Source organism: Nomascus leucogenys, chromosome 7b, assembly GCF_006542625.1.
Source record: "Nomascus leucogenys isolate Asia chromosome 7b, Asia_NLE_v1, whole genome shotgun sequence".
In the NCBI taxonomy this organism is placed as follows: domain Eukaryota; kingdom Metazoa; phylum Chordata; class Mammalia; order Primates; family Hylobatidae; genus Nomascus; species Nomascus leucogenys.
This window is the reverse complement of record NC_044387.1, coordinates 40,535,824-40,557,659: the sequence shown is the minus strand read 5'-3', so window position 1 is coordinate 40,557,659 and position 21,836 is coordinate 40,535,824. Positions and strand designations below refer to the sequence as shown.

General features: G+C 36.4%; 1 protein-coding gene across 1 annotated transcript; it reads left to right on the top strand.

Moving 5' to 3' along the window:
- Positions 1–17,343: 17,343 nt before the first annotated feature.
- On the top strand, positions 17,344–19,361 carry LOC100592835 (protein mago nashi homolog). The gene is made up of 2 exons (XM_012507856.1): positions 17,344–17,352; positions 18,963–19,361. The coding sequence occupies exons 1-2, from the start codon at positions 17,344–17,346 to the stop codon at positions 19,359–19,361; spliced, it is 408 nt and encodes a 135-aa protein (XP_012363310.1).
- The last annotated feature ends 2,475 nt before the right edge of the window (positions 19,362–21,836 follow it).

Sequence of the window (21,836 nt, the reverse complement as noted above, 5' to 3'; positions counted from 1 at the left end):
AAGAACAAGTTAGAAGACTGTTGCAGTTTTATAGGAATATGACAAGGATACCTTGGAATAGGATTGTAGCAGTAAAATTAGGGAGAAAGGGACAGATCAAAGATGTATTCTGGAGGTCGAACGAACTGAACTTAGACAGACGTATGGGGTGGGAGAAAAAGAAAAAAATTATCAATGACTCCTAAGTTATTGGTCTGAGCAACTGGGTGAATAATTTACTGGAATGAAAAAGGCTTAGAGGGTTTATCAATAGTTCTGACTTGGTCATGTTAAGGCGGTAATGTCTATTAGATATCCAGATATGAGGCAGGGAGTTTCATATATGATTCTGGAACTTAAGAGAAACGTCTGGGCTTGGTGATAGAAATCAGTCTTATCCACATACAGCCAACCTTGAGCTAACATGTGATGTTCTACAAGAGCTGATGAGACTGCTGGTACTAGAACAGGAGTTGGCTAGAGTAAGTGGCCAGTGAGACAGCAGGAAAGCCAAAATAAGGCACAAGCTAGCTCAGCACCTAAAGGGGAAGAAGCAAGGAGTGGTCAATTCCACCAAACACTGCTGAGGTATTGAGAAAAGTGAGGACCATACAAGTATAAGTTTTAGGTCGCTAATGACTTTGATAAAAAGTATTATTCCTCATTTTGAAAACTGTTGAAATATGAATTATTTCTAATTTTACAAATGGCAAAACTTAACTTTGGGGACATTAAAATGCCTAACTTCCCCATAATCTTGCTGACTTTAAAGTCCATGTTTTTATCTGCTATATGACCTGCCACAAGTCATTTTTCGAAGTAGATAAAATTAAGTCATTTTTAGAAGTAAATATAATTAATATTTTAAATAGTACTTAAATACTGTTTTAAATCTAGCCTATATTTATAGACTTGAGTTTTTATTGTTATTGTTAATTTATAGACATATTTACTGGGAAAGTATTTTTTAATAAGTATTGAATTATTTAGTCAGTAACTGCAGACATTAGAAAAGAATAATGTAACTATCATGCGTCCCTATTCTCTAAAGGAAGATAAAGCTCTAAGTACCTGGAAAATGTCAGTTGAGGGTCTCAAATGTCTAAAGAAAATCTTAAGACATTTAAAATAAAAAAAAAAAACTTTAGAAGGAGGTCTCCAAAAATACAAAATCCATTGTATTTTTTTGAAAAAGAAAAGGATACTTTCTTTACCCCCTGATTGCTTTGTACATAGAGTAATACTGCTGAACTCTAAAGAATTCATCTGGAAGAGCATCTTTAAAGTATTCATTTCTATCCTACTGTTCACAGATATGTACTGAACAGTGGGAGGCTTGTCCATGCCCAGTGCTCTCTTAGCGTAAAAAGGGGAATTTGTTCCACTTTTCCATTTTCATGCTCATCTCTTTCCTAAAATCTCAGAAGCTAGTACACCACTAATAGAATGAAGTTATGAAAGTTGGATTTTTGCTTGAAAAGTCTTTACTGAATTTAAATGGATGACACATGATTACTGATCTGAGTCTATGAGCCCTATTTTGAGTATCTGGATATACTTAAGAATTAGAAAATTCAGAACATTTCATTATATCTTCAAGTCATTTTCATCACATCATAAAAATAAACAATCTAAAATTCTACTTTGTAGAATTGTGAAAGGCTTATCTGATTCAAACCCTCACCCATGTTAATTCAAAATTGAAGAAAAAATGTATACATATATTAAAATGATGACATATATTTTCAATCATTTATCATTTATCCACTCTCATAAGAGATGGTTAAATCATCAATATCCTTATTTACTAGATTCAGAAACTGACATCACTGTTTAAGAATTTTTCATGGAGTTTTGTTAGTTTTTGACAGTGGCTAACCAGAAACAAGGAATGCCCAGCTCCTTCCCCTTCCTCTCTTCCGGAGCTCCCTAAATAATATAAAATAATATAAATGGAACACGCAGTCATTTCATTCCTAATCAAAATCATGCCTATTATGCTCAGTGCAGAGCCCTCTGGCTCCCTGAGCCTAACCTCCTCTCTCCTTTTATTGAACCGAAAACTTCCCCATCAGCTTGCTGCTGGGAGCTAAAGAGATGAGTGTGGCTTAGCTCACTGGGGGAAGCAGAGAGAGGGTGGATACCAGAGTGGACAGGGCAGCTCAGGGAGCAGACAGGGCAGCAGCTTTCTGCATCAGCTTCACGAAAGGAGTGTGGCATATGAGTGGCCGTTTCCCAGTGGTGATCTGGTTCCCTGCTAAATAGGACTCAATTAGAGGCCCTACATCAGAAAGAGATAGATGGGTAGTTCTTCTTTTTTGTATTGATGGAAGAAGAGGATAGGAGAAGGATTTTCCCTGAGCACCTCACCCACGATTACCCAGCAGTCATGCTCCTGCCTCTCCGCTCATTCTGTACCCTTCACCTAGAATTCCCAAACCCAATTCAATCTTTGGAAATTCCATCTGTGTTTCAACAACCAGGTTAATGCCTAGAACCTCTAAGGTCAGCACTGGAAGAATTCTGTTCCTGTGAATGGCACCCTCTTGGGATTCTCTCACTGCCCTCACCACTATCACCAGACACTTGACACTGGGGTTGTATCAATCTCCCCTTTTAGTTCTTTTCCAAGTGTTGACAAAACTCATCTTTTGACTACTACTAACAGACTGGCTGACATTTTCACAAGCATCTTACTGAATATTAGGAGAAAATAAAATCGAAGTAAAAACTGTAAAAGTAATAAACCTGTCTTGCTTACAAAATGTTTATATATTTAATATATCTTCATTGAGCACTGAAAAGCTGGCACAAATTTGCAGTCACCATAGACTGAACTTCATATTTCCCAGCGCTTTGTCTGCCTCTGTACGGCTTGTGCCATCTTAACCCTGATAATCAGGAAACAGCCCTCTAAGATATGTTAGCTTATATTAGGACTGAAACATTCAAATTCCTTTGTGTTTATCAGTCACCCAGGGATTCTCGTTCGTGGTATCTAGACTTATGTATGCCGCTGGTAACTGATGCCTGAAATGACTGTCGATCCTTGAGACCTTAATTACGTGCAGGACTTGTTCCCAGCACAGGGCTAATAGTATAATACGATAGCATATTAGTCAGGGAAGGCTAAGCTAAGCTGTGACAACAAACACCAAAATCTCTGTGGCTTAGCACATAAGAATTCAGTTTAATTTAATTCTCAGTTACTTCAAAGTCCTCTGTGGATCTGGAAGTTCTCCACAGGAGCTTCCATGCAGGAGCTAATCCCCGAGGATGTAGCATACTTCCATCCTATGTCCCCACATTCTCAACACATGGCTTCCAGGTAGGAAGACTATGAAGATTGTGCCAGGGGTCAGGGTGAGGGGGGGTGGTCCTTGTGTCACCACGGAAGTGTCACATGTGCAAATGTCCACTATCTGATTGCCAAAACTAGTTAGACAGCCCAGCTGTAAGGATTGCAAATAGGTGGTGGTGAGCATCAAACAACTCTGCTACAGCTAGACGAAGGGTTCCAAATGCAATGTTTTTCAGAGGCCAGAAAGGTTACATAAATATGTGAGATATCCCCATATAGTAAAAGCATATAGTTTTACTAATAGGAATTCAGTCATTTGAATGAACATTTTGTTGTCTTCATAAAATTCTAAGTTTAATGAACTTCTCCAAAAGACAGGCAGGGAATTCTGGGCCGAGATAAACTTGTTAACACAGCCACTCTCCTCTCCCAAATCTAACTCCACCCTCATCAGCCAAACTAAGCAGTTGCTGGAATGAGAAGAAAGGCAAGGCACGGGAGGAGGAGTCAGAGATCATGGAGGCAAAGTGGTGCTTCCCGACCTCTGAGCCCATTGTGAAGATCAGCAAAATAAAGTCCACAAGAGAGATTCAAAAAGATCAGTTCCTGGGAAAAGTTTGTCAATCCATGAGATACAAAGTTATACCTTATTGTTATTTAATTTTCTTTCCTAGTGTTTTTGGAAAAGGAACATACTTGCAATATACTTCAAAATATTAATTTCCTGTGTCCAGTTTTCTGCTCTCTTGCTTTGCTTTTTTTTTGACATATTGCCAAAACCAAATATGAACAATAGAGGAATTTTTCAGAAAAGTATATTCTTACACGTTGTTGGTAAAATGCACATTTTCACAGACTTTGTGGAAAGTAGCCAAAGACTCCTAAAGTTAAAAATACAGACCCCCTTCCACCCAGCATCCCTACTTTTAAGAATATATCACAAAGGAGCTAAAGTACCAGTATGTAAATATATACAGAAAAGGTCATTTAAAAATTAATTGTTCAGTTTCAAAGCACTACCATGGAATAGTATGCAGTCCTAAAAAAGCACATTGACACTGCCTCAATTGACCTGGAAATATTTCCACAAGATATTGATTAACATAGGCAATAAGAAAAGTGTTTATTTTATTATCTCATTTTTGGAAAGCCATGACCAGAAACCCTACATATATATATTGGTAGTGCAATTTGAACACTGAATCTTTATGTTTAAAAGTTTATTCCCATCTATGTGTACTTTAACCAATAATGCATCTTCCCAGTAGTTTTGAACCAAAGCACAGTGTAGGTGGGATGATAATATTAAAGATTTCCATTTGCATATGTCGGGCACTGTGATGGATACTTCACAATTTAAACTTTCACAATAATCTTTCAAGGTAGAAATTATGCTCTATATTTAATAGGAAAATCCAGGGGTTAGAGAGGTTAAGTAACTTGCCCAAAACCATGAGATGGAACTGAGAGTCAAAGAAATTCTACATTCTCTGCTCCATAAGAAGCCCCCCATATAAATAGATATGTACCTTGGTATTAAGTAATTAACCATCCTATGATATGACTCTAAGACATATATAGGTAAATATGAAAAGCAGATTACAAAACAGTGATTGTAAACTTAAGAATCTGGAGTCAGATAGACATAGATTCAAATTCTGGCACCATTCCTCGGTAACTGTGTTACTTTGGCAAAGTTAGTTTCTGAAGCTTCGGCTTTTTCATTTGTAAAATGGTAATATTGGAATGAGCTTGTCTACTTCATAGCGCTATGGAGATAATTAAATGAGAAATGTGTATATAGGGAGAGAGAGAGAGAGCTCAGTACAGGACTCTGAATCTGCACACTCAATAAACATTAGCTATTATGTTTAGCATTTTTTTACCAAAATACAGATATATTAGTAATCACATCTGATCCAAATGTTTTTATTATCAGTATAACTTATGTTAAATTTTTCATTTTTTTTTTTTTTTTGAGACAGAGTCTCACTCTGTCGCCAGGCTGGAGTGTAGTGGAACAATCTCGGCTCACTGCAACCTCCGCCTCCCGGGTTCAAGCAATTCTCCTGCCTCAGCCTCCCAAGTAGCTGGGACTACAGGTGAGCACCACCATGCCCAGCTAATTTTTGTACTTTTAGTAGAGACGGGGTTTCACCGCATTGGCCAGAATGAGCTCGATCTCTTGACCTCATGATGCGCCTGCCTTGGCCTCCCAAAGTGCTGGGATTACAGGTGTGAGCCACCGGGCCTGGCCAAATTTTTCATTTCTAACAAACGTAGTTAAGAGATAGTCAGATAAAGGTTAACATTATCCTTAGTTTCTTCTCCACTGGATGTTAATACATTCTCTTCTGTCCCTTTCTCTTTCTTTTAGTATCAGACTTTGAGAAACATTCATCTCTTATCCCTCCCTTTTCTAGAGCTCCTAGAAAATATTTTGACTGCCTTCTCAAGGTGACCTTTTCTCAGATTAACAATTTACCTATTGCTCAGGAGATAGGGTTGTCTCAATAATTCATGTTTACCAAAAAAAAAAAAAAGTTGCCCTGAATTTTTACTCTTCTTTCATTATTTTCCATGGGAATATACCTTAAAACAGGTCATGCACTACAAACTCTTTTAAAACTCTTAAATATATTGCCAAAATGCTTTCCAGAGGTGAGAACGACACTCCTAAAGCAGTGTACAAGAGTGGCCCACTTATAGCATCACAGCCAGTATTACCTTAGAAGTAAAAATTGTTTTTAACCTGAAAAAATGGCATCTTCTTGTTTCAAGTTGTATTTTCTCGATATTAGTAAGGTTGATTTTTTTTATTTGAATCTTTGGTCATTTGAATTTATTTGTGAATTATCTAATCAAGCTCTTTTGCCCTTTTCTACTTGGACTTTAGTGATTTTGTATTGAGAATTCTAAGAGTGCTTGATTTTTCTTTAACAGGTTGGTATTTTAAAAGCAGGCAAATATGTAGCATTGTGGTAGCTGTACAATAAGCTTGAATAAATAAAAATTAGAAGTATCTGTACTAATGCACATAAATTCAGCAAACGGTTATTGAGTGTTTAGTACAAGAAAGGCGCTATTCATGGGTATGCAGTATAAAACATTCTCTGCTCCCAAGAAGCATGTGATCTTAGTTGAAGATCAAAATATAGAATAAAGAGACACAATATGAAAAATGCTAAATGAATGGTCACGTAATTAAGGACTGCATCAGGGGAGGGAGTGGTCATTGTGAGTTTGCATGGTCAGGTAAGTCCTACTATATAGGTAAGGTAAAACTTGGGTGGTTTTGAATGAAGGGAAGAAATGTGAGTAAAGCAAATAAAAGGGTGTGTCATTTTGAAGAAGTCATGAGAAGGAAGCAGAGGTCAGAATCCATCTTACTTTTTCCTTTTTTCGGAAACTATGAATCGACCACCCGTGTATTGGAAGAGAGTCTGTCTTAAGAGTTTGAATTTTAATAAGCTTTCATCACAGCTGCAAATATGAAGCCTGGTTTTAGTGCTAACCCAGTATCAGTCTGAAGGAAGTTACAAATAAAATCTATGTTATTGTTTCACTGCTCTTTAGATCTTATGCTTAGATGAAAGATCTCCTGTCAATTCAGTGGGACACTTGGGGGCCAAATGTAAAGCTGACTTCTATCACTGTATGCAATGGTAATTGTATCAGTTTATTTTCAGCTTGTGAGAAAAGAAAGCCTGTCACAGAATGGCTTGAATAACTAGGGGTCTATTTTTCTCACATGACAAAATTCCGGAGTTAGAAGGCAGTGGTTCAGAGGACCAGCTCTGTTAAGGCCAGTAAGTCTCCGATTCTCAAGCTTGTCACCTCATTGCCACAAGTTTGCTGTTGCAGCTCACAACATCATACCCACTTTCAAGATGGGAAGATAGGAGACAGGGTGATTCCAGCCCTGTATCTCCTTTGTATAAAGAAAGCAAAAATGTTTTAGAAACCCCATAACAGAAGTTCACTGATTTCTAATTTAGCCAAAACTATATCACAAAACCTTCCTTTGATATAAGAGAAGCCTGGTAAACAAGTAGTTTAGTAGAATACATATAAAAAAATCCCAGGGGAGTTGGAAATTGATGTTGAAACAGTCAGTCTTAGGGTCTGCCATAGTGATGCTACACAAAGATAAGGTGAAGAAATTATTTGGAAACACAGAAGCTTTAGAGTTAACACTGCAAGATCACAGGAAAGAATAATATGGATAAAAATGCTCACTAACTCATACTAACAGCATTCCAATTTAGGTTAAATAAAAGACAAGTTTAGGATTCAGATCATTCCTGTAACATAGTTAAATAGAATGAAAGTTCTAAAGTACCAAAGCATCAAATATTTAAAGTCTAAGGTACCAAAGACCAAAGAGATAGCTTGAAAGGATTTTATTCTTTGCATTTTTGAGTGAGTTCAGGGTTGGCAGAACCCCATCACTGCCTACATTATTGATGGGGATATCTGAAAAGAAGCAGATGTTTTGCCAAGAAGCAGGAATATGAATCATTGTACCTAATAAGTTGAGAATCTTAGGAAACAATCTACACAGCTCATGAGTGAAACTAGCAATTAATCTTGACATGTTTTATAAAAGGTTGGGTTGCTTAACATTTCTCCCAAGTAATTTTTTTAAGTTTGCTGTAGGCAGGAAGGTAAAAAGACTGACAGTACAGGAAACTGAACTTTTCTTTCCTCCAAATGCCAACTGTGCCAGCTGGATATTGAAATATGAAGTGCGTCATGATAGGAGATTAGTCAAACTCATTCACCAATGTGCCCTCAGTCCCAACTTGCTAGAGGAAGCAATGAAGTGGCGCCATTGGAGACAAGGAGTCATGACCAATTTATTGTTCTATTCTGGATGCTGTGTATATATGCAAAGTTTTATTTATAAAGATAATTTATGTGGCAGCTGGGTTATGTGCTAATCAGCAAAACACAGTGTCTAAAACTACACCATGTCACGCTAGCATGTAGACGGAAATTCTTTTGTATTGATTTACATATGAGAGCTTCCCAAGAAGTATGCTGCAACCAAAATGCATCCATTGATTCTCCCTCCATTTGCTTCTTTGAGGAGAAGAAAATGAAAACCTGATATTTTTAAAATTCATTGATGTTGCCATCCCCATTCGAGCCTACATTTGGCTACAAATAAATTGTTGAAATCTTATGCCAATAACTCAGTATGGCTCTCTTATTTTCCTTTAATTTTAAGCTTTTAGATTACCTTAAAATGTTGATATTATTATTTAATATCTGTTTAATTCATAATTAACAGAAATTCAAACAGAATAAGCTCAGTGTGATCAGTAATCTGGATCAAATGAAGTCAGAGTCACTCTGTCTATATCTGATATCAGAGCCAGTATATCTATTAGCAACTTTTCTATGACAATTTATATTTTCAAGAGAAGTAGGGAAAAATTTGATCCAGAAGTCTGCTCTTTCTCTCTTTCTTTCTTTCTTTTTTTCTCTTTCTTTCTTTCTTTCTTTTTCTTTCTTTCTTTCTTTTCTTTCTCTCTTTCTTTCTTATATCCATTTATATTCTTATAATAAATAACATGCACTGTTTAACTGCTTCCATTATATTGATATACACATTCTATATATACACATATTTACACACACACACCATGCATCTTTATACATTTATTCATAAACACCCAACCACTAACATCTAGAACAATAACTGGATTTCCTAATACAAGAACAGGAAAACAAAAGACACGAATTCCATCAATAACTATTTTTTTTCTTTATTTTTTTTCACCATCTGCCCACCTCTTGCTCTCTCCTGGACTTCCCTCTCATTCAGCCTCCCATTATTTCCATCCGTTGCCTCTCAGTAAAGCATTTCACAGACGTTGATACTACATATGACATCAAATTCAAAGAGACGAAAAGAACATTTGGCATCTTCGGTCATCAGGCACATGTAAATTCAAAACCATAATAAGATACCATCACACACCTGCTAAAGTAAAGAAAAAGCACTGACGGTACCCAGTGCTGGTGAAGCTGTGGAACAATTTGAACTCTCATACATGTCTGGTAAGAATGTAAGATGGTACAACTTTGGAAATGAGTTTGGCCGTTTATACTGGATTTAAACACACACTTTCAATGTGACCCATGTGTTACTAGTTCAGCTTGTCTAAGAAGAAGATGCTATGACTGGTATTAAAGATACAAAAGATCTGGGGGGCTGGAGGTGGAAATACCTTTGAAATAAAGGGGTGGGACCCAGAAAAAGTGAGGAGAGTCTTCAAACCATGATGCAGTTCTGACACTTGTGAGAGACGGAAAAGGAAGAAAGAATTAGTAGGAAGAGTCACAAAATTCCAAGAAAGATTCGGTCAGGAGACCTTAATCAAAACTCATCCACTGGATAAACAAAATGTGGTATGTATACACAAATGTAATACTATTCCACCATAAAAACTTAAAATAATGTCATTTGCAGCAACATGGATGGAGCTGGAGGTCATTAGCTTAAGTGAAATAAACCAGGCACGAAAAGACAAATAACACATATTTTCAGTTCTAGGTGGGAGCTAAAACGTTTGAGCACATGGAGGTAGAGAGTGGAAAAATTGAAACCCCGTCTCTACTAAAAAATACAAAAAATTAGCCGGGCGTGGTGGCGGGCGCCTGCAGTCCAGCTACTCGAGAGGCTGAGGCAGGAGAATGGCGTGAACCCGGGAGGCGGAGCTTGCAGTGAGCCGAGATTGCGCCACTGCACTCCAGCCTGGGCGACAGAGCTAGACTCCGTCTCAAAAAAAAAAAAAAAAAAAGAAAAATTAAACAAAGACTGAAAAGGGCAAATGGTGGGTGGAGGGGAGAATGAAGAGAAGTGGATTAAAGGGTACAAACATACAGTAGGACAGAATGAATAAATCCAATGTTTGATCCAGAGTAAGGTGACTATACTTAACAAAAACATATTTTACTTGGATGATGGACACCCTAAATAGCCTGACTTATTCAGTACACATTATATACATGTAAGAAAACTTCTCATGTACCCCACAAATTTGTACAAAACAATCACCCACTGGAGGAATTCAATTCCACATCCTGCAGGCATGGACCCACTCTTGTTCCCTTGCTGTGCTAAATCATTGGCTGGGAAGCATGGAAAGACGGTGGCTAGCGTGGCCTTTGTGCAGACTTGGTGGTGGATACATAGGGGCAAAAGCTACAGCTGTCTGTCACTGTGCTCGCCATAGCAAGAAGTATGAGCAGCACTTTTTCAAGCAGCCACAACACAATAATTTCAATCATAGGTATACACCCAAAAGAAATGAAAACACGTGTCCACACAAAGTCTTTGCTTGAATATCTTCCTACTCTGTTCTTGAACACTTTATTGATACCTCTGTTATAGAATTTACCAGTTTGTCTTATTGTCAGTTTTATTAATCTAGTTCCATTTCTTGAGTGTGAGGCTCTTACAAACATAATTTTAGTTTTGATCCTTTACTCTCTAGATGCAAACGTACATACACAGCATTCATAGAATATTTAATTCATATTAGTTAAGAACTAATATGTGAGTCCAACAACAGGTGAGTGAATACAAAAAATGTGGTATATTTATAAAATGCAACACTACTCAGAAATAAAGCAAAATTAACTATGGGTACACACAACACCATGAATGAACATAAAACCATAGATTGAGTAATAGAAACCAGACTCGAGAGACTGTTTAAAATATGACTCTGTTTATGTGGAATTTTAGAAAATGCAAACCAACATATAGTGACAGAAAACCAGTCAGCGGTTGCTGCAAAGGGACTGGAGAAACATTTTGGGATGATGATGTTTTACACCTGGATGTGGTAGTCGTTGTGAGGGTAAATACATTTTTCAAAACTCATTGAACTGTATTTTAAAAACCGATAACATTTTATTGTGTGTAAATTATATCTCAAGAGGTTGAATATTTATTAAGCAAACCAGAATTTTATGAAATAATATTTTCCAAAGTTTGCTTTTTCATAAATATCAAAAATTCAAAAGATTTGTTGTTCAAAAATGTGGAAGATAAATAATATAAAAATAGATTATTCATTGATATTTGTTCATACATTAAACTGGGCAGTATATGATCATGCAGAATGCTTTATCATATGTGATATGATTAACAATTAATGTTATATTCAAAGCAACAGTTGAAACCATCAATACTTACCTCTTAAAATTTAGAGAAAGTGGGGAAGGGAATGTCACAGAAATTCCTTAGGTAAAAAAGGTGAAAAAAGTTCACAATTATATCTATTTAAAATCCTAACGTATGAAGGAAACATTTAAGTCATTCTGTCTTTTCCATGAATGCAGGAACTCACACTTCCATTTCAGGTGTTTAAAAAGGAACACCTTGTGCCAGGATGAGACACAGGATAAGAGGGATCTTGTGTGGATGCCTGGCTTTAGAGAAGTTCGTGAGAGGATATTAATAACAAAGTCAGTGCTATGGTTGAAAACACATTTATTTTCACAGAGAGGAAATTGGAGCCTCAACGGCCTTTGGTGGGAAGTTATCCCCAATGAACATCTTCCCTAAACATATCAAGGGGCAGATGGAAATCATAAAATAATATTAATTCCTAACCCCTGCCTAAATAAAACTTGAAATCCATATCCCACTGATTTGGGGTCGGTAGGACATTTTTAATTGAAACAGAACATGAAAATGCCTGACTGAAAAGTACTCTAGGTTAACTGAGTAAAATTTCCTTTACCCTCTGCTTGGCAGAGTGTGAAACCATCAACGCAAAAGAGGAACTAAAGTCAATGAAGAAAGTTATCTATGAATGTTGTCATTGGACTATTGAAATAATTCCTTAATCAATTCAAGCAAAAATTATTATTCTTATATAATTGATTTATATAATTGAAGAAAACTGGATTATAAAATATGTATGGTTATAAATTGCAGTTGAAGTGTTTATACCCTCAAAGTGCCTAAAATCATGGTATTGTTCATTACCTTCATAGCAAAAGACAAATAGAATAAAAATGGAATTTTTTTCTGAATCAGCCAAGTATTTGTTCTACTTTGCATTTCACTTTGTTCTGTCAGAATCAGTGTACTTTTTTATTCCTAAAAAAAAAGTTGGCATAATTGTATATAACATTTTTCTTACCCCCAAAATAAAATAAAATATTTGTTTATTCAATATTTATTAAGCACCTACTATGTGCTTGGAAATATTGCTACTCATTGAAGACAAAACAATACACTATATATACATATTCTCTGTCCTCATAAAGCTTACATGATTGGAGCAAACACAAAGAAAATAAATTGTAATAAGTAATAGGAAGGAAAATAAGCAAGGGTCTGAGGAAAAGGATGATGAAGGGTATTCAGAGGAGGCCTTCTAGAGATGACATCATTTAATCGGAGAACTTCCCAAAAGAAAAACTCAATTAGATATGCATTGGGATGAATTTTCCAGGCAGAGGTGAGGTCTGCAAAGGCTCTACAGAGAAAGAGGTCAGGCCTCTTGAAAAAGCAAAAGAGCTGGCAGGGCTGGAGCCCAGCAAAGGAGGAAGATAGTGGTGTTAGGCAAGGGTCAGGTCACATAGGGATTTTTAGGCCTTGGGAAGAGGCTTTTAAGTTCATTCAAAGCGCAGTGGGAAATCATTAAAGGGCCTTTACAAGGGAAGTGATGTGGTTCTGTTAACATTTTAGTAAGGCCATTTTTCCTGTAGTATGTAAACTGGGTTAGATGAGAGGAAAAGTTGGGTAGAAGTCTAGTATCAGAAGATTGTTGCAGTCATTCAGGAGAGAAGTAACGATGGCCTGGGTTAAGGTGATAGCGGTGGAACTAGAAGAGAGAATGGGGTTGTATCTATTTTGTAGACAGAATAAGCAGGATTGCTAATAGATAGAGTAGAGCATAGAAGAGGAAAAAAATCAGTGTTGGCTCCTAGGATCTGGTTTCCACAACAAAGTGGGTGATGGTACTATTTACTGAGTCAGAGGCAAGTAGGAGAAGCAATTGTGCTCGGTGGGGATAAAGAATCAATATTTCCATTCTTTGGAAATTTTGGAAAAAGAAGTTTATGTATAGTGTAGAAAAGTGGGCCCAGTAGTAAGCCTGGAAGAATGCCAACACATGTAAGCATGGCAAAGAAGAAACCAGCCAAGGAGACCGATAGCAAGGGTTAGTTATGAAGAAGGAAAGTTAGGGAAGAGGCATGTTCCCTGCTCCCGCAGAGTATTTGAAGAATAAAGAGTATTAAATTGAGGACAAAGAGTTGGCTAGATATGACATGTGCAGGTTATTGGTGACCTTGACAAGAGCAGCGTACATGGCGTAGTGAAGCTACAACTGTGAGAAATGAATGAGAAGAAAGAAGATGAGGATGTGTGTAGACAGTTCTCTTGAGTTTTCTCAGATCGGGAAGAAGATTTTGATTTTTTTAAGATGGAAAGCAGCACAGCATGATTGATGATGTTAGTGGTAATAATTTAGAAGGAAGTGATAGAAAACGATGCAAGAAAAATACTGTCATCGAACGAATAAGGAACTTGAGAAGAAAGCCACAAATGGGATCAGATCTTTGGTGGGAAGAGAAAGGTTTTCTCCACTGTGACAGAAGTAAGGGAGGAAAACTTGGATATTAGCATAGCTAAGTTTTAGGTCTGGAGAAAGAAAGATTAGAAATTGGTGCCTATTTTTTCTATATTATCAGTTCAATTCTTCCAAAAAGTTTCAAAGCATTAATATTTAACCCATCCTAACTTGGAAAGTTGCCTGAAGGAACAGATAAAACACACCTTAAATATAGCATTCATCCTCCACTATGGTCATTCCCTGGAAGACTGACTCTGAGAACAAAGGAACTATTATTTTTACAGGAAATAAATGTATGAGTCACAATCAATATTCTGAAAACATCTGAATTTTTTCTAAAGAAATTTATGGGCCTAACAGAACACAACATACTTTTCCTTCCTTATGCAACAGACACTTGGAGCAGGTTAGGGCACAAACACGTATTATAGTTACCCCTGTCTCATATATTAATTGAAGAAAACACACATTTTTATTATTATCTAGTTGAATCCACCCAGATGACACAATACAGCAAATATCTGTGATGTTAGTAGTGTAGATAAGAGGTCATGTCAAAATAAAAAGCACATGTCTCATGTATAATTATGTTACCAATCAAGGACCGAACCAACCCACTTTTCAAAATGAACTTCTCTCAGTAATCTCCTGAAACCACCTCCAAAATCCAGGAACACCGAGCCAAGGAATAGGTTCCTAAATCCAGCAAAACGTTGAACTTAACATGATCAAACTAATATAGACTTTCCAGCTCATCTAATTCCATGATTTTCAATTTTCCCTGAAGGCTTTTTATTTTCCAGTGAAATCTTATGTCAGACAGATTAGGATGGTGCCCAGCCCCTGATGCTAGGATTCCCTCGCATACTTCTGGTGGCTCTCATATACCATGCAAGCACTGTGCTTTGGTTCCGGGTACAGTGACATTGGTGGGATGTTTTTTTTTTTGCACCTCTCATAGAAAATGGAAAGTACAATGAAATCGAAAGAACATAACAGTTTTGATTTTATGTGGCACAGATATTAAAATATATAAAACATTAAATATTAAAATAATACCCTACTTATGGAAAATGGTCTTTAAATCTGTTCACATTTGGAAAATAAAACTCACTTTAAACCTTTAGCATTAGGCAAAAGTATTGAATTTATAAAATTGCACTTTCTGTCAAAAAATGTTAGTTGAGGGAACTGATCCTACTGTTTGTGTCTGCCAGAAACAAATCTAACACAAGAATTGTGGTGGGTTTTTTCAGTATTAATGTAGATTTTGCTATGAATTGTGTCTGCATAGAATATCTCTCTCTCCCGCTCTCTCTCTCTCTCTCTCTCTCACACACACACACACACATACGAACACACACACACAATGTTTTTCTTCAGTTTGAGTGTGGTTTGTTTGCTGTGCTGCTTCTTAGCAACCAGGGACTCTATAGGCAAGGTGTGTTTCAAACATCTCATCCCTGTGCCTTACTGCTGCCTCTCTTCAGCTCCTCACTATTCAGAAAGAGGGTATATTTTACAGCACCTGTCATCCAGCATCATAAAATTATAACAACATGAAATAATGATAGTAAGAGAATGTTGACATAACTATATAAGGTGTTGTAAAAAGAAAGTATTAAAACACACGTGTCTTACTGAAACGTCTGTGCAATGCAGTCACACACCAAAGTAGAGATGGCATCTATATTGCCTGCATAACTGTCCAAACTTTCACTTTGTCTCTCTTACATGCAATTTTGTCCAAGATGTTTATTTCCCATTTGTCAGAAGTGAGATTTCCAATTATATTCATGGTAATTGTGCATCCAGCAGAAGAGAAGGAAGCCCCCGAGAATGTATTCTTTTCTATTATACATCTAATAAGAAACTTTGACTTTAACATAGCAGAGGGTCATCCTTGAAGGCTATGATTTACATATTCATATTACTTGGAGGCACAGCATTTACTTCAGTAAAATGATAGGCCACTAAATTTGGCAGAAATTAATACAAAAACATTATAATGTTTTCAAGGAATGTACTTCTTGAAATAATTATACAAAATTAATAAAATTAATTAAAAACCTGAACATCTGTTTTAACTTAAAATTATTAAATAAAAACCGTATCATGTCATTGATTGTAATGCTGTTCCTATTTCAATGATATATGCCACACATTTACCAGCTATTAAACTCAATTATACAATTATTCTATGGTGCAAATGTTGAGACAATGATCTCAGAGAATATAAAACCAAATTTTCAAAAAGGAGAATTTCCACAAGTCGGTGTTCCTTTTATATTTTTATTTTTATTTTTCCCAAGACGGAGTCTTGCTTTGTCACCCAGGCTGGAGTGCAGTGGCACCATCTCAGCTCACTGCAACCTCCGCCTCCCGCGTTCAAGCAATTCTCCTGCCTCAGCCTCCTGAGTAGCTGGGATTACAGGCGCCCACCACCGCACCAAGCTAATTTTTGTATTTTTAATAGAGACAGGGTTTCATCATGTTGGCCAGGCTACTCTCGAACTCCTGACCTCGTAATCCACTCACCTCGGCCTTCCAAAGTGCTGGGATTACAGGCGTGAGCCACCGTGCCCAGCCAGGCTTCCTTTTTTGTACCTACTATCTTTCTCCATTCTGAAAAAATCGGAGCACATCACTATTTAAAAAAAAAAATCATAGACTTTTTAATTCATTTTCTTATAAGGCTACTGTAAATATATGGGCTTTCTCGTTCTTATTATAGGTTAAACACATTTGAATAAATAATTCAAATTAGTTAAGATCTTGTTATATAGTCTTCACTAAATTGTTGCTTAGCCTTTCACAGACATTAAAAGCAAGTGAAGCAAAAGTTTCTTTCAGTGTGCTAAAGTTCCAACAATATGAAAGCTTTTCTAATATAGAAGTCAATTAACCATTATACAGTAGAGAATTTACTCTTCATTTTTCTTTAGTCATTTTCACCATTTGATGAAGAAAAGGTATCATTATTCTTAAAATCAGGATTTTTAATAATAAGCATGCATTGGAAAAATATACGGCAATAGAATTTCAAAGGTTATTACATCATTGAACTCAGAAACAATTTATTATCTTAACAAATACATTATAGTTTCTTCTATAAAGTGTTAGTGAATGTTAAAAATAACACCTATTTTGGGAGAAGATGCAGGACATTTGCTGATTATACGTGACTAGTACAACTAGAAATTAGTACATTTCTAGATGGCAATTTGACAATATAGATCAAAGTCTTTACAACTATACATATACTTTAACTCAGCAACTACACATCTGGAAAAGATTCCAAGAAAGTAAGAACAGCACTTTGCAGAAATTTATGTATAAAGATGTTCCAACAGTAAGAAACAGGTCGAGTAAATCAATGGCTAATCAGCGTGCGGAATACTATGTAACTATTAAAAATGATGAAAATCTGTACACGTAAGTAGGGAGGAAACAATGTCAACAGTATTTAAAGCTGTTGCAACTGGGTCCCACTCTCACCCTGAAAAGGCAGAACAGAGTTCTGGGCACACCGTGGGCCCAGTAAATGATGCCTTAACTAGCAGTAACTCTAAACAGAAAGCCTTTGCTCAGTAATCCTACATCAAGGTTTGTCTCTGCAAGGATACCAAGGCGACTTCTTAGGAGGAGTTGTGCAAAGATCTGATTGACCTGAAGGGTTTAGAGCATGAACATAGCAGGAGCTTTGTACTTGCAGAAGACCACTTTTTTTCCCCCCATTATCGTCATTGGAGGTGAACACATGGAGATGCACAGAGCTTGGTATCAGGCCCCATTGAAAAGAACCATCAAGTCTTCATTCACCAGAAGAATGTCCTTCAGCAGCATGTTGTGTTACTAGAAAATTCATTATCAGAAGTAGTAGTAATATTGCAAGTAAACTAAACTAGCCTAAGACAGCAGAGCAGGGTGAAGGGTAACCAGTATTACAATACTTAAAAATTGTCAATCAAGATAAATTGCTATGCCTTTGATGAAAATGTTTCCCTTTCAGGCGGTTATTATCCAATTCTTGGTACTTTGTGAAGTGACACTGTTATCCATATATGCATGTAAATGTGTATATATATAATTTAATTTTTCATGTACTTAATACCTTTGAAGAGTTAAACAAGAGATTCAAGCAGTGATTTGTGTGAGCTAAAGAGGACATTAAGAACGATGGTTCTGCAGTTTTATATGAACATGGATTTGATAGTGAGATGGCAGACAAAATAGATGCCTCAGAAGAGGTTGCAAGCCCCAAAAAGCTTTATTTACAGAGAACTCAATTTTTTAAAAAAGAGAAAAACTCACTTGGAAAGAGCATATGGTTATTTGGTGACTTACAGTCACCAGAGTTTCCCCTTAACTCCTTTCCCCTGACCTGTCCTTCTCTGTTAGACAGTTCAGATAAAGCCAACTTCATTTGATAAATATGCTAATTAATGCAATTTTTGTCAATGTGGGTACATTTTTCTCATTGTAATTTCAGATTGATCTTCCTTTTGGCAGAGGTCCCCAAACTAGAATTTTATATTTCTTAGTATCCACTCTGTCAAAGAGGTATAATTTAATACACTTTAGGAAAATGGAGAATCCTATTGTGAAAAGAAGAAAATCCTTTATTTAAGTGTGTTTTCAATATATCATAATGAATCTTCTAAAAACCTATTTGAGGTCGAGTGTGGTGGCTCACGCCTATAATCGCAGCATTTTGGGAGGCGGATCACCTGAGGTCAGGAGTTTGAGACCAGTCTGGCCACCATGGTGAAACCCTGTCTCTACTAAAAATAAAAATAAAAAAATTAGCTGAGCGTGGTGACACACGCCTGTAATCCCAGCTACTCGGGAGGCTGAGACAGGAGAATTGCTTGAACCCAGGAGGCAGAGGTTGCAGTGAGCCGAGATCAGGCCACTGCACTCCAGCCTGGGCAACAGAGCGAAACTCTGTCAAAACAAACAAACAAACAAACAAGAAAAAACAACAACAGAAAAACACCTATTTGAGTAGGGCACAGACCACAGAGGTACAGTTTGCTTTTTGATCTTGGGTGCCTTTTGCAAGCCATGAGAGTAACTTTTTTCTACGTTACTACGTGAGTCACAAGGATAAATTCGACCATGAGTTCCTGGAGATTAAATTCCAACCAGACAAGAAACTGAGATGTGCCAACGACAGTGATTACAAGGATAATGTCGTGATCAGAAAAGAGGCTTACATATATAAAAGTATGATGGAGGAACTGAAGAGAATAATTAATGGCAGTGAAATTACCAAACAGTGTGATGCTCTGTGGCCTCCTCCTGACCAGGAGGAACTTGAAATCGTCATTGGATATGAACACGTTTCTTTTACAACATCTAAAATTGGTTCCCTTATTGATGTTAAGCAATCCAAGGATTCAGAAGCCTTAAGAATAGTTTATTATCTTGTTCATGACCAGGAAGTATCTAGTCTTCGTTGTTACTGAATTACACTTCACGATTAAGCCAATCTAGATTAAACATTGACGTGGACGCAAAGAAGGTGGATATAGCTGTTTTTAATGAACATTATCAGAAAATTTTTGTGTACATCAGAGTAATAATTTTTATAAACTATAAATTATTGTGTCTAATAAATAGTGACAAAAATGACAAGTAAACTTAAAAACCTATTTGTAATCCTAAGGGCCTCAAAGGTCATTTCTGAAGATACTGTAAAATGCATGTTATTTCAAATAAATAAAATCTGTCTAACTTTGATATATCACTAACAAGTATTGGAATATATTCTAAATTCCATGGCAATAAGAATTTGCAAAAAATTCAGGCTCCAACAATCATTAATATTCTCAATAGACTAATTACTGTGTGGTCCAAGTATATAGCACAGATGACTGAGGTCTTCTGCTGGAAGAATGCTATACCAGTATGGGCTAGTGTATAATTATTTTTGCTTTTTACTGATTTTATTTAAGGAATTTGTATATTTTCTTCCTTCCAAAGAACAACCTTTATTCTTCATTAGAATCCTTGTAAATTAAAAGCAAAAAAAAAAATCTTTGTTTTATATCTGGAGAACAAATGGATTTTCCTCCTTTATCCTCAGACAAGGTGATTGATAGCTTTGTTATCAAATTCTGAATGAAATAAATTTTGTCTCACTTTGAGAGTAAATAGTGATAATCTCTGCCAACCAACTTGGACATAACTCATTGCATTTCTATCGGTCAATGAATGTACCAGGAAATGGACTTGAAGAAATGACATTTAAGTACTACTTAAATAGTAATATAGACTATTTCATTCATCTGGATAGTTTTCATTTCATTATTTACATGTACTGTTCTTCTATTATTTTTGCTATTCCTTCTCTTATTAGAAGATTGGAAAGCTGAAATCTATTTGGTAGTGTTTATTCACAAATAGATATGTAGTAGGAGAATGTATAGCATAGGGGTTAAATATGGCCCTAGAGTCTGGAAAGTCTGAATTAGTATCTGTGGTAGACTATATTATTGTTCAGGGTATTCCCTGCTACTCTCTGGGGAAAGATCCAACTACTCCACCCTATGATAGCATGATTAGCCTTGATCTCACTAATGAAGTGTGAGCAAGTGACATTTTTCACTTTGGGGTAGAATGTTTAAGAGCCAGTGCACCATGGTTTATCAGGATGTCTTCTTATCTCTGTCATATACCTGAAAATATTTTAGATAAAACATTAATTCTGTGAGCTTGGGTTCCCTAGTGAAGAGATCATGGAGCAAAATGATAGCCAGTGTGCCATAGACATGGAATAAGGGTAAGGAATGAACCCTAGTGATTGTAAAGCACTGAGAAGTGGGAGAGTGTTTGTTAACTGCTAAATAACCAAGTCTCAGCCCCCACTAGTTATGTAACCTTATGAGCAGGCTTAGCACCTCTTTGGCTTAATTTCCTCATTTTTCAAAATGGAGATAATCTAAACTAGATAATTTAGGTAAAACAACACAGTGCCTACTATGTAATAAATATCTAGTAAGTGATGGCTTGTATTATTGCTATTGTTAATACTGCCAGGAATTTCACTAAATACTATAGATTATATGATTATCTCATGAAGTTGGAAGTTTGATAGGGGACATGTAAACCAATTCCTATAGCAATGAGATAAATGTCTCAAGACAATGAAGAGGTGCTTCCAAATCAGAAGCATTTAGCTTTAACAGGTTATCTGCAAAGGCTGCCTGAATGTATGACATTTGAGTTAAGAACTAATGAGTAAGATTTTTCCAGGCAAACAAGAAGCATAAAGGCATTCTAGGTGGAAGGGCCAGCATGTACAAAAAAAAAAAAAAAAGAAGCATGGCCCCTTTTAAGAATTCCAAGCACTTTGTAACTCCAAGAAGGCTGGGTATGTGAGCTAAAGGGTTGAATCTTTATCCTCTAGATGACACAGCCCCACTGAAGGGTTTTAAGTCCAAGTGTGGCACCATATCATACCTCAGGTCAAGATGGAAAGAGTTATGCCATGTAAAGTAGACCCCTACAGCACCTTTTATACGTAAGTACACTGCTAAAGTTTAAAATATGTTTCTCTTTATTTGAGCAAAATGGAGGTGGGCCACCTAACTCTAACATGGATTGGGTGGTCTGGCTTGGTGAAAAGAGAACGCTAGGCCTGTTTGCACCACATAAGTTGCCAATTTAGGCCTCTTATAACCATATTAGTTGCTCATTTTTCCTGCCTTGGCCTTGGTTTCATGAAATTACTGTTTGAAAATATGTATGGATTCTACAATACTATGACAGAAGAAATATATATGTAATATTCACTAGTTTTTTACAATGAGTGGTTGTGGCTATCTAATGATTTAAGGTAGAAATCCCATAATGTTCAGAACATTTTTGAATACTTCAAATTAATAGTATACTTTGATAAAGGACAATTAATAACTTTGACAAATTAGAATAAAATTAAA